This window comes from Cetorhinus maximus, chromosome 12 (assembly GCF_964194155.1).
Source record: "Cetorhinus maximus chromosome 12, sCetMax3.hap1.1, whole genome shotgun sequence".
In the NCBI taxonomy this organism is placed as follows: Eukaryota; Metazoa; Chordata; class Chondrichthyes; order Lamniformes; family Cetorhinidae; genus Cetorhinus; species Cetorhinus maximus.
The window spans coordinates 8,170,688-8,186,451 of record NC_135890.1 but is presented as its reverse complement, the minus strand read 5'-3'; the positions used below and the strand labels follow the sequence as shown (position 1 = coordinate 8,186,451).

The 15,764-nt window shown below is 42.3% G+C and overlaps 1 protein-coding gene across 3 annotated transcripts in view; it reads left to right on the top strand.

Moving 5' to 3' along the window:
• Window positions 1-15,764, top strand: part of sfmbt2 (Scm like with four mbt domains 2) — a 197,387-nt gene that overhangs the window by 142,285 nt on the left and 39,338 nt on the right. For all 3 annotated transcript variants that reach the window (XM_078552971.1, XM_078552973.1, XM_078552972.1), the window contains 4 exons: window positions 523-565; window positions 3,848-3,909; window positions 5,676-5,815; window positions 9,499-9,608. In XM_078552971.1, the coding sequence (XP_078409097.1) occupies window positions 523-565; window positions 3,848-3,909; window positions 5,676-5,815; window positions 9,499-9,608 (355 nt within the window). The remainder of the gene's footprint in view (window positions 1-522; window positions 566-3,847; window positions 3,910-5,675; window positions 5,816-9,498; window positions 9,609-15,764) is intronic.

Here is a 15,764-nt window from a genome sequence, read left to right as displayed (position 1 = left end):
CGAGGGATGCAGACAAGCTAATGGAGTTTGTGATGGGGCAGAAAGATTATGGTTTCAGCCTGCTTGATATTTACTCCAAGGAAATGATGGCTTATCCAAAACTGGATATCGGGCAATTGACACATAGATGCAGTGGAGGGGTGGATAAAGGTGGTGTAGCAGTAGAGCTGACTGTCCCCATTGTATATGTGTCAGTAGGCATCCCTTTATAGACTGAGGTTGATTTTCATATGACCTCTTTCATTGTGTGAGTGAAAAGAACACACCGTCTGTCATTGAAGTCAATGGGAAAAAAGTAGTGGCAGAGTATAAGTGAGCTGCTAATTCATTATTATCTATTTAGTGCTACTGCCGAAAATCAATTTCATCCATGTAGACTTTTAAAGGGTAGCTGTCCTCCTTGATTCTTTTTTCTCCAGGGGCAGAACACTGACTTGGCCATTTCACTTGTGTGAAAGATATTGCAACTCGAAGAATTGAATCCATACGAGATAGATAATCCTTCTTTCTATTAATCCACAGGTCAGAAGCAGAAGAAAATTGCAGTAGTACAACCAGAAAAGCAGTAAGTTAAGAATTAAATTATGACCTTGTGCATTTAAATTCCCAATACATTTTCAGCCCGAATCAGAATCTGTTTGTTGCACTGGTGTACCAAGCTTCGCTATCAATTCTACTGTGTATGTATTCAGTGATCATACTGGAAAATAACTTTCCTGCTTTGCTTAAATGTCTCTTGGCATTATAGTGTTTTATAATCATTGGTTGACAGTGTTGCATATATCCATGTTAGATCAAAACATGCAATCTGATTTAGTTTTAAAATACACATTTTAGACGTTATCACACCTTTTGAAAAATCTATTGCAGTGTCTAAAACATATTAAAATTCATTTTTTTGAGGCTGTAATTTTCCTTGCTATATATTTTTCTGCAGCTCTTTTAAAAGATAAATTCTCATTTAAGTACTATTAATACATGATTTTATCATTTGTTGTCACAAGATTAGTCCTTGTCTTAAGATCTGCCTCCTGATATTATTATATCAGATTATCAGTACGTGTCCTGTGTTCCCACTCTGATATTCATATTAAAATAAATCCCAGTAGAGCTGCTGGTTCAGTGGGTAAATGAAGCATAGGAGCTTCTTAGCTATATAAACAAGAGCCAATTCTATCCCCTGTGATGCTAAGTAAGTTGGTCTCAAATGGAGGATTTGGTGCCCTCTGATGAACGAAATGAAATTGGGAACTAATTTGGAAAATGTGCACAGTTGGACATCAGATGAGGGTTATGTTTGGCTGTGGTGTTCCTCGTTCAAATTACCCAATGGACCCATTGTCCATGTTCACACATGAATTGGGTGAAATATTAGAGGTGTTCTGGCTCATGAGAGGAGAGAAAATTTGATTTAGTGAGGTAAAAGAATGCATTGTGAAATAATGGGTGCTAAGAACCAGCAGAAAGCCATTAGCACTGTAGCTGAGAGTAGAAGAATTTATTTTCCCTTTACTGCTCAGTAGCTTTATGGCCAGCATTAAATATCCCACTTTCTTATTTTAAAAAGTCAACAACAGTTTAAAAATCAAAAAAGGCAATCCACATAAAATATAAATAAAACATCAGGTTTAAACAGTTTTCTTGCAAATCACAAGACAGTTAATTCTCCACAAATTTTGAAACATAGATCATGGCCTGTAACTTTCGCACACCCCAGCATCGGATTTGGGGGGTACCCCAAAGATGCACTGGGGAATCCGTCTGGCAGGCTTTCAGGTAAGGGTTTGCACGACAATTGCCCAGAAGTGCTAAGTTCCTCTGGACAATTGCACTGTGCTGGGAACCATCTGAAAATGTGATTTAAATCACAAACTTCGGATGGTTCTGCCGGGGTTACACCAATAGTTACCCAGAAAAAGTTAGAAGAATTAAAACCTCTTCTACCTTCTGGATAATCATTGTAAAGACCCAGACCGACTTCACAGGACTTCCCCACCCCCACCCCCAACCTTGGAACCCCCAACCCTTCCGGATGTCCGACACCCCCAGTCCCCCCAAATGTCCAAACACCCCGTCCCCATGAATGTCCAACCCATTGCACCCCCTTCTGATGTCCGACCCGCCTGGGCCCCCACCCCCATGATTGCCTGGCCTGCTGCACCCCCTCCCGATGCCTGACCCCCAGGCCCCCACCCCCATGAATGTCTGGCCTGCTGCAGACCCCCGATGTCCGTTCCCACCCGACCACCAAACATCCCCACCCCCAAAACACTTTTCACTTATCTTAGGCACTTACCTTCTCCCTGGCCTGTCCATTTCAAAGGGACCTTTAAGCCGACCTGTTAGTGCTGTAAAAAAAAGGGGGTGTGTCCTCCCCAATGCGACGGTGCTGGACTTCAACGCTAGACTTCGGAGACAGCAGCGCTGCCTGGATCCTGCCTGCCTGAGTTGAAAGGTCGGGCGAGATAGGCCTAGGAGGAATTTGACGTAGGTAAGCGGGCACGGAGTGGCAATCCGACGCTGATTGCCATTCCGAGGAAGTTAACGGCCCCATAATTCTGAGAATTACTGGGCAGGATTTTCCATCCTGCCCGCCACTGGGATCTTCCAGTCCTGCCGAAAGTCAATGGACTGCTGGCTGGGCTGCCAAATCTCCCGCAGCAGGTCCCACCATGATGGGGCTGGAAAATCCTGGCCACTATCTCTGGATTAAAAAAACTGGCAAAAAGCCAGCTCCTCGATGTCTTTACTCAAAACAACTACTGAAAGTGCTCAAGACTATTAAGGTGCTTTCTGATGTTGTCATGCTGCAGTGAGGAGGAAGCACCTCATTTCTGTTGTATGCCTCCACAATAGTTATCGGAGGAGAGGAACTCATGAGAAAGACATAAACTTGTGCAATACCACTTTGTTTTGTCCCATAACACATCAATTTGCCCAGTTGATCTACAATGAATTTATATTTTAAAATATAAGGATGACAATCCAATGCTGAGAAAATTATTTTTTTGTTTAAAACAATAATCAAAATCATTGCTGTTCTGTTCTGTTCAAATTGGCAGAAACTGCCAGGAGAACAATTGTCATGTGTATAGCCACTTAATTAAGGGTACGAGGCAAAGCTGCACATAAAGTCCGACAAAAGAATACTTAGTCAGTTTTCGGATCGTTTGAGTTTTACGATAAAAATCCAGTTTGTCCAGAGACCAAGGATAATGCTGAGTTCGAATCCCACAAGTGAAATTTGAATCTGGAATTAAAAATGACCATGAGACCATTGTCAATTGTCATAAAAATCCATCTGGTTCTAATGTCCTTTAGGGAAGCAAATCTGCTGTCCTCACCTGGTCTGGCCTACATGTGACTCCAGACCCACAACAATGTGTTTGACCCTGAAATGGCCTAGCAAGCCACTCAGTTCTCAAGGGCAATTAAGGCTGGGCAATAAATGCTGGCATAGCCAGTGCCACCCCCATCCCATGAACGAATTAAAAAAAAAACTGTGCTGGTATGTTTTACATTATGGATTCTAATGTGCCACATTTATATGTTTAAGTTTTAAACTTCGACACAATTTTTGGGACAAGCACAGCCTCCTGAAATACTGTTTGTTTGCGGCATCCAACTATCCAACTATCTTCAAGACAATTAAACCACCTTGGGCGTAATTTGAGTCTGACCCACCTAATGAGAAACTTGACTGGATTGGATCAACTATGCTCAGTATCACACCGTACATTCGTTACTCTGAGCAAATGTGTGAACAGTATAACTTGTTTTCTACAAGGGCTGTAGTAATATCAGACTTGCAGTTTTGAATCTTTCTTGTTTTGTTTCTAATGAATAGACTTCATTCCATTCCTGTGGAGCCTGTCCCTCAGGACTCTTGCCCTATTACAACAGAAGCTGGTAAGTTATTAATGAAAGGATATGGATAAATAACCTGCTATTGTCATCATTGATGATCTGATTGCACAAAAATCAAGGTTGGCCAGAATGACTAAAGGGCTAATTTTAACCTAACTTGGCCAGTGCATGGGAATCCGGCAGTTTCAGGTCAAACACCCATTTTACATCCTGCCTGATTTTGTAAAAGGAAAACCTCAAGTAAAACTGCAATCCCATGCAAACCCACCCATTCCCAGCAGTTAGGGCAGGTTACAATTATGCCTGAACAGTCAAATTGAAGTATCCGCACAAATGATCCAAGACTGTAAGGGGCTGAACTATAAGGACAAATTGGGGAAGCTTAAGCTCTACACTTTAGAGAGGAGAAAGTTAAAGGGGTCTCTACTTTAATAAAGCAACCCCAGAAACTTCAAAGTAAATCGGTCAAATAGGAAAACAGAATATGATTATAAATGAGTTAAAAGTAAATTTAAAATTACTCAAAAAAAAATAATAATTTTTCAAACAGTGATAAGCATTTCTATCAGGTAGAGTGGTAGAGTTGACGACCATTATGCCAGGCTGGGCGAATTGGAGTACTAAATAGCTGAGCTCAGTGGTTGAAATGACCATTTCTTACCCTTTAATTGTTTTCTATGTTAAGTTGCAAATCTTGTAAAACTCATGGCCGATTTGTTTCAGTCAATTGCTTGCCAGGAAGGATAGAGTAAGATTACCCCTCAGTGTTTCATCATGAATTTTGTTTATGCCCAGTTCCATTGCAGATGAAAACTAGCCAATTGCTCCATTTTATAAATCAGAAAATAGAAGATGACTTTAGTTGGGTCCACAGGTACATGCTCTCCTCCCTTCCAACTTCCCATTCTGAAAAGGAAAAAAAGTAATTGGCAAGATTGGTACTTTCATTTCATTAATTTAACAATAAACATTTAATGTCAATCTGTGCTGGAATATGCAAACTGGATCAGTACTATATGAATGCTTTGAATACCATTTTACATATGGTGGTAATTTGGGCATAAATATTATCAGCACCTGAATGTAGACTTAAAGGGCAATCCTGACCCAGTCACTGGGTAGAAACCAGAGGGCGGACAGTAAAAATCACCTATGGGACTCATTTAACCTGCTCCTCTTAACAGGTGAATCGGGCACCTTTCGGTAACTGGCATTTCCTCCTGTAAATGTGAATATTGGGCTCAGATGTTAACACTGGGGCTCAATTGTTATTTTAACAGTGAGCCTGTGTGGGGGAGTTGGCTATGGTTTTCATGTCGGGCTACCCTAGCAGGAAGAGGATTTGAGGCCAGTAGAGGCTGAACAAAGCTAAATCTTTTTGCCTTTTTTCACACTGCTTATGGGGACAGGAAGAGCCCCTGCCTGCTGCCAGTTCCAGACAGGAAACTGAGGCAACTCTGAAGAGACCCAAGAGTTGAAATAGTCTGGACTACACGTTGTCGATGTCAGAACAGTTTGCTGTAAACCGTTATCCCCGAATTAAAATCGGGGCTTTTTTTTTTGCTTTCCTCTACTGATCAGGTTGTATATCTGCATGTGTTTTCACACAGCAGTAATTGTATTTGTTGTTTATATTTGAATCACTCATTTTCATTAATGCTATCATCTCCTTCCTTTGCTTTTACTGCAACAAGTTCTTAAAACTTTACATTGCAGGTTTGTTTTATGGTTAGGTTTTCTCAATTTTAATATAGTCATTCATAACAAAATCCAAATGAGTGAAAATCTTATTTTCTTTCTTTCTATAGGTACTACCAATGGCAAGTACTGCTGTTCCAAAATATATTTTAACCATCGCTGCTTCTCAGGTCCGTATCTAAACAAAGGACGAATAGCAGAACTTCCTCAATCAGTTGGACCTGGAAAATGTGTACTCGTTCTGAAGGAGGTAGGCTGGATGGAAAACTTCAAGTTAAATTACCTTGCTAACCAGAATACTTCAAAATTCAGAACTAATTTTTTTTTGAATAAAACTGAGATACCCAAAAGTTCCAAATTTGGAACTTCATGGCCTGTTGAAACCCCACTTCCAGTATTAACTGCAGTAACTTAATAAATTGGCAGCAAAAGAGCATGAATTTCAATTAGACCTTGAGTAATGTAGGTAGGAGGAAGAGCAATACAAATAGAGTGAGAATGAGATCAAAGGGACCGGAAGAAGAGGGTGACAGAATGCAAATTTGAGACCAAAGACCAGATTTTCAAAGTGGGGTTGGAAACCCTGACAGCCATAAGGAACCCAGGTTCCGAACCCCTTCCTGAGCTGTGTCACTCTTGCAGTGAGATTTTAAAATGCAAATGTCCAAATTGACCAGAAGGCGAGCTCAGCACCCAATTAGAGGCCCCAAAAGGCAGAGGCTGCCTGCCTGGCGCCAGCGACAAAGGCAGACGGCAGCCATGATGAGGGCTGCCGCTGCCTTGCTGATTAGCAGACAACTCGAAAGAAGGCCAGGAGCTTGAAAATAGAGGAAAGTCACCATTCACAGAAATTTAAGGTACAGCACTGGACCAATCATACTTCTGTTTTTAACAAATAAAAATAAAACTTCAAATGACCCCATAATGATCCCAACAACTGGGCGCTAATGTGCACCAGACTGTTTAGGTTCACCGAAATAAAGATTGAAAATTATGTTCCCGACTGCCCATGCCCCTTAAGAAATGTAATGGCCTGGTAATTGGCGAAGAGCGGGTTGCCCATTCCCTCCCCTCTGCCTACCCTTTGAAAATTTAAAATTGTCCCGGAGGTGTGTCTCAATCCCCACAACTCCAGGACTACGATTTTCAGATCACACCTGTACATGGTCCCAACCGTGTAGGCATTTGAAAATCTGGCTCCAGATGAAGGAGAATTGCCATGCTTTTGAACTGGCAGAGTAAGTCATAAAACTTGTGGCCTAGCATTTTATTATATTGAATCTAATTCCAAATTGATTATTTTACGTGGGTATTTGAGTTGTTAGCCAGTCACCAAAATTTGGTCAAAAATGAATAAAAAGGAGACCATGACCTGAATTTTTCAAGATGGCGGGGTCTTCCTGTCCGCTATCCAAAGAGTCGGCGGGGAACACATCCCCGCTGACTTCGAGTGCCCCACAGCCAATTTATGCTCAAATGAGCTTCATTTGACTGCAGGTGTGACTTCTGCCTCTCCCTTGGGAGGAAGTCCCACCTTAGAGAGCTGCCACTCAATAAGATTGAGGGTGATCGGGGTGTCGGGAGAGAATCCTGTGGGGGAAGGGAGGTACAGAGGCCACCAGAAGGGGGCTTCTGATGGAAGCACCCCTCCTGCCCCCTCCCCCAATTTTTGAGCTTCCTCCATGCCATGTCAATCCTCCCACCAGCCAAAAAATTGAGGCTAGGCAGGAAATGGCCCTTAAGTGGCCAATAATTGGGAATAAAGGGAAGGCTTCCCAGAGTGGATACGGAGGGAACCCAGTTCCTTCATTTCACACCCCCACCATGCCCTCATTATTCTTTCCTGTATACCCCATCCTACAGTGTGGTTATTGTAAGGGGGCCTATAAACTTAGATGAAGGGACAGAATGTATGGTTGCTAAATTTGCTGATGACACAAAGATAGGTAGAAAAGTAAGTTATGAAGAGGACACCATGAGTCTGCAAAGGGACATGAGTAGGTTAAGTGAGTTGGCAAAAAATTGGTAGATGGAGTATAATGTGGGAAAATATTAACTTGTTCACTTTGGCAGGTAGAATAGAAAAGCAGCATGTTATTTAAATGGAGAGAGATTGCAGAACTCAGTGGTGCAAAGAGATCTGGGTGTCCTGGTACATAATCAGGAAAAGTTAGTGTGCAGGTACAGTAAGTGATTAGGAAGGCAAGTGGAATGTTGTCATTTATTGCAAGGGGAATGAAATATAAAGGTAGAGATGTTTTGCTGCAGTTTTACAGGGTTTTTGTCTCCTTATTTAAGATGGGATATAAACGCATTTAGAAGCAGTTCAGAGAAAGTTCACTCAACTGATACCTGGGATGAGGGGTTATCTTATGAGGAAAGGTTGGACAGGCTGGACCTTGTATCCATTGGCGTTTAGAAGATTGAGAGGTGCTCTTATTGAAGCATATATGGTCCTGAGGGGACTTGACAGGGTGGATGCTGAAAAGATGTTTCCCCTTGTGGGAGAGACTAAGAGGGGACACAGTTTAAAAATAAGGGGTGTCTCATTTAAGACTGAAATGAGAAGAATTTTTTTCTACAAGGATCATGAAACTTTGGAACACTGTTTCCAAGAGAGTGGCGAAGGCAGGGTCAGTGAATATTTTTAAGGCAGAGGTAGAAAGGTTCTTAACCTTTGACTCCCTTGTTGGTCATCGGGGATAGGCGGAATGTGGAGTTGAAGCCACAATCAAATCAGCCATGATCTCATTGAATGGCAGAGCAGGCTCGAGAGGTCGAATGGCCTATTCCTGCTCCTAATTCATATGTTCATATATAGATTTTGACAAGAGTGCTGGAATTTTATCAGCTCATGGGCTGAATAATATGGGGGACGGGGATGACTTTCTTCCCCCTCAAAGCAAAGTTGGTGCAGAGCCAACATGTTCCATGCCAACCAACCCCACAGCATAAAGCACTTCGAGGTGACTAAACGTGGGCCCAGTGAGGGGCGGAAGTCATTCCCTCTGGAGCTGCCGGCCAATTAGATTGGCCAGCAGCTCCATCAGGCCCAGCAGCGCCAAGAGCACATCAGTGGCCACTGCTGAGCCTGCAGGAGAAGGAAGAAGGCCCATGGATCTCTGGTGAAGGTAAGTCCAGGTACCTGGGCAGGGAGGGTTTGGGTAGTTCAGGGAGGGGACGGGGAAGGGGTGGGTTTAAGGCTGCAGGTGGGTTGGAAGGAAGGAGTTCGATTTTAGGGGGGCCATCCCCTGTGATAGGCAAGGCAGCCCCCAAGGAGCAAATCTCCCTTCCTTCCCGCACTTTGAAGAATCAGGCTGCCAACTCCCTTCTGGATCCACGCCAAACATTTTATGATGTGGGCAGTGTATTATCATCATTATTATTATTATTATTATTAGCTTGATAACAAGCCTAATTGACCCTCGATTACTTATTTGAACATGGTGAGCAGACTGCCAATTTTGGTATTATCGGGGTGAGCTTGCAATGGGAAGGAAGGTGATGGAATGGGCAACCACCTGGGCACCCACCCTATTTTACATGCCCTCCTGCCCAAAGCACACCCAGCGGGAGCATGTAAAATACAGCCCATGTCTTGGCCAGTAAAGAGAGAACTGGTACAAGTTTCTGTTCCTGAATTCCAAAATTGTAGTTCCTTGGCACAAAGCTAGACATAGGAATTAGCTGCCATGGAGAATATCCTGTAGAAGTAAATTCCGTTATAGGGCCACATGTTTTGAAATTCTATTTATCGCTGTGTTAAAGCCTGATTTTTCAATATTGTCACCAGCCACAAGAATTTTATACAATTAATATTTCAGATATTAGAAATATTTAGACAAAATGTTCACAGTCTTGATAATTTAGTTTTAAGTTTGAGATTACTGGCTTTATAATGGATCCTTGTACTGTTTTTTGCCTTTAAAATAGGTTCTCACTCTATTGATTAATGCAGCCTACAAACCAGGCCGTGTGCTCCGGGAATTGCAGCTTGAGGATGACCCAGAATGGAACTGTCAGGAAGAGACACTAAAAGCTAAGTAAGTTGAACAGCGTCTGCTTATATGAAGATGTGATTAGTTGGTTTCCTGATAAGTAAATTACTGAGTGATATAGGGTAAATAACTCGCAGCATGCCTAACATGTGAGTTGCAAAAGGTGACTGACTTGTTTTTCAGTAAGCCAAACGTGCTGTTGTGCGCACCTTGTAAACCACAATTGTTGATGCTTATCAACTTAATTCATTTTTACAATGAGACGAGGCAGTATTTTTTTGAGCACTTCCTGTCACAGAGGTTTGATACACATACAATGGAACAGGTGTCCAATTCTCTTATGCAGTTGTTTCATAGTTGGTGAGTATTGTGTTCAGGCAGGCTGGTGCACATGCTATGAATTGATAAAAAATAGCAGGTAGCAAATTGTTTGTTATTCAAAAATAATCTTTAGATTATTTATTAAGAAGTGCATTTGTTAGTATACAATGGTAAAATACATCAAAATGTATTAATTAAAATTAATTCCTTTAAAAAAAACACACATGCACAATATATGTAGAGTGCATGCAAATGATATTTTAAAGAAAACATAATTTTAATGACACCAAATTTGGAATGTCTGTTGACGACAGAAGAAGAGGTGATCGGACATCCCTGGAAGCTACTCTGAAAAATAGACTGCATCCCCATTGTTTGCCGTGTCAGTGGTATACAGTCAGAAGGGAGTTGCTCTGGGAGTCCTCAGCATCGACTCTGGATTTCATGCAGTCTCATGGCATCAGGCCAAACATGGGCAAGGAAACCTCCTGCTGATTTCCATGTACCGCCCTCCCTCAGCTGATGAATCAGTACTTTAATGCAGATGTCTCTTGGAAAATGCTGAGTTATTATAAATCATATTTTGTTGTCTTATTACATTCCTCCAGGGAAGCATCCCATATATAATTAAGTTTTTCTTCTCCTTTGTTGAATCATTGAGGCCATCAAAAGTCTCTGATGATACTATACTTTACAGAGTGGTTAGCTTTCATTCTAGAAGACAACCTACGAATATTCAGGCAGACATTGGCAGACTTTTAACTTTGAATCTGAGCGGTCCAAGGTGATAACTGTCAGAAATGGTGACTGTGATATTACCTATCTAAGTTGAATACAAAAAGGGGGGAGGCGATGGTGGTGTGGTATTGTCATATTCAGGCAGACATTGGCAGACTTTTAACTTTGAATCTGAGCGGTCCAAGGTGATAACTGTCAGAAATGGTGAATGTGATATTACCTATCTAAGTTGAATACAAAAAGGGGGAGGCGATGGTGGTGTGGTATTGTCATTGGACTAGTATTCCAGAGACCTAGGGTAATGCTCAGAGGACCTAGATTCAAATCCCACCACAGCAGATGGTACAATTTGAATTCAATAAAAATCTTTAGGACTGGCCTACATGTGACTCCAGACCCACAACAATGTGGTTGACTCTTAAATGCCCTCTCAAATGGTCTAGCAAGCCACTCGTTGTATCAAACTGCTACAAAGTCTTCAAAAAAGGAATGAAACCAGATGGCAAATTCAACCTTGTTGACCTTGCAAAGTCCTCCGTCCTAATATTTTGGAGGCTAGTGCCAAAATTGGGAGAGCTGTCTCACAGACTAGTCTGACATAGTTATCCTCACAGAATCATATCTTATAGATAATGTCCCAGACACCACCATCAACATCCATGGGTCTCCCCGATAGCAGAGGTGGCAGTCGGGAGGGAGTTGCCCTGGACGTCCTCAATGTCGACTCCATTAAGTCTCGTGGCAACAGGTCAAGGAAACCTCCTTATTCCCACGTATCGCTCTCCCTCGGCTAATGAATCAGTGCTCCTCCATGTTGAACACCACTTAGAGGAAACACTGAGGGCAGCAAGGGGGAACTTCAATGTCCATCACCAAGAGTGGCTCGGTAACAACCTTACTGACCAAGCTGGCCGAGTCCTAAAGGACATAACTGCTAGACTGGGTCTGCGGCAGGTGGTGACAGAACCAACAGAGGGAAGAACATATTGATGCTCACCAACCTGCCTGCCGCAGATGCATCAGGTAGGAGTATCGGTAGGAATGACCACCAGTCGTTGTGGAGACAAAGTCCCGCCTTTACATTGAGGATACCCTCCATCGTGTTGTGTGGCACTACCACCGTGCTACATGGGAGAGATTTGGAACAGATCTAGCAACTCAAGACTGGGTATCCATGAGCTGCTGTGGACCATCAGCAGCAGCAGAATTGTACTGGAACAAAATCTGTAACCTCATTGCCAAGCATATCCCCCACTAGAGTGGGGGATTACCATCAATTACCATTACCATCAAGCCAGGGGATCAACCCTAATTCAATGAAGAGTGCAGGAGGACATGCTAGGAGCAGCACCAGGCATGCCTAAAAATGAGGTGTCAACCTGGTGAAGCTATAACACAGGACTACTTGCGTGCCAAACAGCATGTGCAGCAAGTGATAAACAGGGCTAAGCGATTCCACAACCAACAGATCAGATCTAAGCTCTGCAGTCCTGCCACATCCAGCCGTGAACGGTGGTGGACAATTAAACAACTCACTGGAGGAGGCAGCTCCACAAATATCCCCATCCTCAATGATGGGGGAGCCCAGCACATCAGTGCAAAAGATAAGGCATTTGCTACAATCTTCACCCAGAAGTGCCGATTGGATGATCCATCTCGGCCTCCTCTGGAGGTCCCCAGCATCACAGATGCCAGTCTTCAGCCAATTCAATTCACTCCACTGATCTCAAGGAACGGCTGAAGGCACTGAATAGTGCAAAGGCTATTGGCCCTGACAATATTCCAGCAATAGTACTGAAGACTTGTGTTCCAGAACTTGCGACACCTCTAGCCAAACTGTTCCAATACAGCTACAACACTGGCATCTACCCAGCTATGTGGAAAATTGCCCAGGTGTGTCCTGTGCATAAAAAGCAGGACAAATCCAACCCAGCCATTTACCGCCCCATCAGTCTACTCTCGATAATCAGTAAATGGAAGGGATCATTAACAGTATTATCAAGCGGTACTTGCTTAGCAATAGCCTGTTCACTGACGCCAAGTTTGGGTTCCGCCAGAGGTGAGGTGAGAGTGACTGCCCTTGACATCAAGGCCGCATTTGACCGAGTGTGGCATCAAGGAGCCCTAGCAAAACTGGAGGTAGTGGTAATCGGAGAAAACTCTCCACTGGTTGGAGTCATACCTATCACAAAAGAAGATTGTTGTGGTTGTTGGAAGTCAGTCATCTCAGCTCCAGTACCTCACTACAGGATTTCCTCAGGGTAGCATCCTCGGCCCAACCAACTACAGCTACTTCATCAATGACCTTCCTTCCATCATAAGATCAGAAGTAGAGATGTTCACTGGTGATTGCACAATGTTCAGCACCATTCGCAACTCCTCAGATACTGAAGCAGTCCAGGTCCAAATGCAGCAAGACCTGGACAATACCCAGGCTTGGCCGACAAGTAACAAGTAACATTTGTGCCACACAAATTTGTGTCAGGCAATGACCATCTCCAACAAGACAAAAATCTAACCATCGCCCCTTGACATTCAATGGCATTACCATAACTGAACCCCCCCCCCACTATCAACATCCTGGGGCTTACCATTGACCAGAAACTGAACCGGACTAGCCTTATTTTTTCTTTATTCATTCACAGGATTTGGGCATCGCTGGCTGGGCCAGCATTTATTGTCCATCCCTAGTTGCCCTCGAGAAGGCAGTGGTGAGCTGCTGCCTTGAACCACTGCAGTCCATGTGGTGTAGGTACACCCACACTGCTGACCACTACTATCTAGAAGGACAAGGGCAGCAGAAAGATGGGAACACCTTCACCTGGAAGTTCCCCTCCAAGTCACTCACCATCCTGATTTGGAAATATATCACTGTTCTTTCACTGTCGCTGGGTCAAAATCCTGGAACTCCCTTCCTAACAGCACTGTGGATGCACCTGCACCGCATTGACTGCAGTAGTTCAAGAAGGCAGCTGTTCTAAAATAATAGCTACCTTCTTACATTTTGAATAATTTTCTATTGAAAGAATGTTATCTTGCATTCATATGATTTTAAGATGAGGAAAAAATATTTTTTCGCTTGGATGTGAATGATGCATTGCTGAAAGCTTTGTTTCTTGAAATAAATAAACACTTGGATAACAAAGGAAATTAACTAAAAAAAATTTCCATGGCTGCATATCAGCACTTAACACAAAAGCAAAATACTGCAGATGCTGGAAATCTGAAATAAAAGCAAAAACATGTTGGAAATACTCAGTTGGTCAGTCAGCATTGGTGGAGATAAACAGAGTTAATATTTCAGGTCACTTAATTAGCACTTAACATTCTTATCCGACATTCCTCTGTGTGTTATTAGTTGAGAGATGTTAACCTGATTACTGTCGATGAGTTAACGCCTGTCTAAACCTAGCAGACAGAAGAATGAAGCTCAAGGGTTTCAGACATTAAAACATGAAATTCACTGAAAAAAAAATCTTGTATATAATTTATACATTTTCTTAAAGATTCCCAATTTTTCTAAGAAACAATTCTTTGAGACTGCATTACTAACTTTTTCTGTCATGGATTGGGGGTGTCCTAGGCAAGGCCAGCATTTGTTATTGCCCTTGAACTGAGTGGCCATTAGGCCACTTCAGAGAGCAGCTGAGAGTCAACCACATTGCTGTGGGTTTGGAGTCACATGTAGGCTAGACCAGGTAAGCTCAGCAGATTTTCTTCCCTAAAGGGCACTAGTGAACTAGATGGGTTTTTACAATAATCAATGAATAGTTTCATGGTCACCATAACTGAGACTAGTTTTTCAATTCCAGGCTTTTGTTAGTTGAATTTAAACTCTACCAGCTGCTGTGGTGGGATTTGAACCCACATCCCCAGAGCATTATCTTGGGCCCCTGGATTACTAGTCCAGTGACATTACCATTACACCACCGTTTCCCAGTAGGTTGTCTGATTTAAGTTAAACAAATTAGTTTTTTTTAATACCCAGATATTGGTATGCATTGTGAACATGCTTCATTTGAGTTTATCCATGCACTATTAGCTTTTGTGTGAAACAGAATCCTGCTGGGTCAATTTTAGATTGTACTGTCAGGCTTAGCACACCTATAACATCATGTTTGTTCTTGAAACTGTTTTTTTTATTGATTGTACAGTGTGTATGCGTGGAATTAATTGCCGGGAGGATACCAAATACAATATTAGGTTTTATGTTTTTATGAGGTACCTGTTTGAAACAAAGTTCTTGACTTGTTCCAAAAAAAATTAATTAATTACTTTCTATCTGTGAAGTGTATGTTAATATCTGTATTGAGGTACTGTAGGCAATTAATTTGAGAGCCTTTTGTACATAAAAGCATAATTAACATGTAAAAGACTAAAAGCCCAAATAATTGAGCTTTTTTATTGTTTTGATGCAGCAAATACATTGACTAATTAAGTTAATTTGTAGCGTCTAAATAAAGTGTGAAGAAGTAAAAAGTTAACAGATGTAAAGTGATCATTTTAAAAAGTAGATAGTTTCTAGAACTATTACAACTTTCTTAAATTAATAATGTTGTTAAATGGTGCCTGCCCAGCCTTTCTCTCTCTCTGCTCCAGAACCCTCAGCATATACTACTTTTAAGCAAGTCATTAGGAGATATACTAGTCTCCTTCCAGAAGTGCTTGCGTCAAGTGCTTTGAAGGCGTGGCATGAGTATTTTATCTCTAAAATAAACAAGTTACTCCACAAGGCCAGATTGTGATCTTTCAGTTGCGTGTCAATAATTTCCATGTTGTGCGTAGAATGTCTTCTGTTCCATGGAAGTAAATTGATATTAAGATGCTTATACATGAATGCACAGCCTAGGCCTGGATTTAATCCAGCCCATCATGGTGGGAAACATGACAGTGGGGCCTACTTAATCATGGGAGAGGACGCACGTCAGTCTCATGGCAGTGTCAAAGCCTCCCCCAATTAAAAGGGAGGGATGAAGGGGCTGACGTGGGACTCCCTGCCACTGGTAGCAGGTTGTCAATTAGGCTCATTAATGAGCCAGTTGACAGCCATTATCCCTGAACCCGCTGCAATTTAGTGGTGGTTCATGGATTAAATAGAGGACACATGACTTTCCCACTCTCTCTCAAAAAGCCATGTAGCAA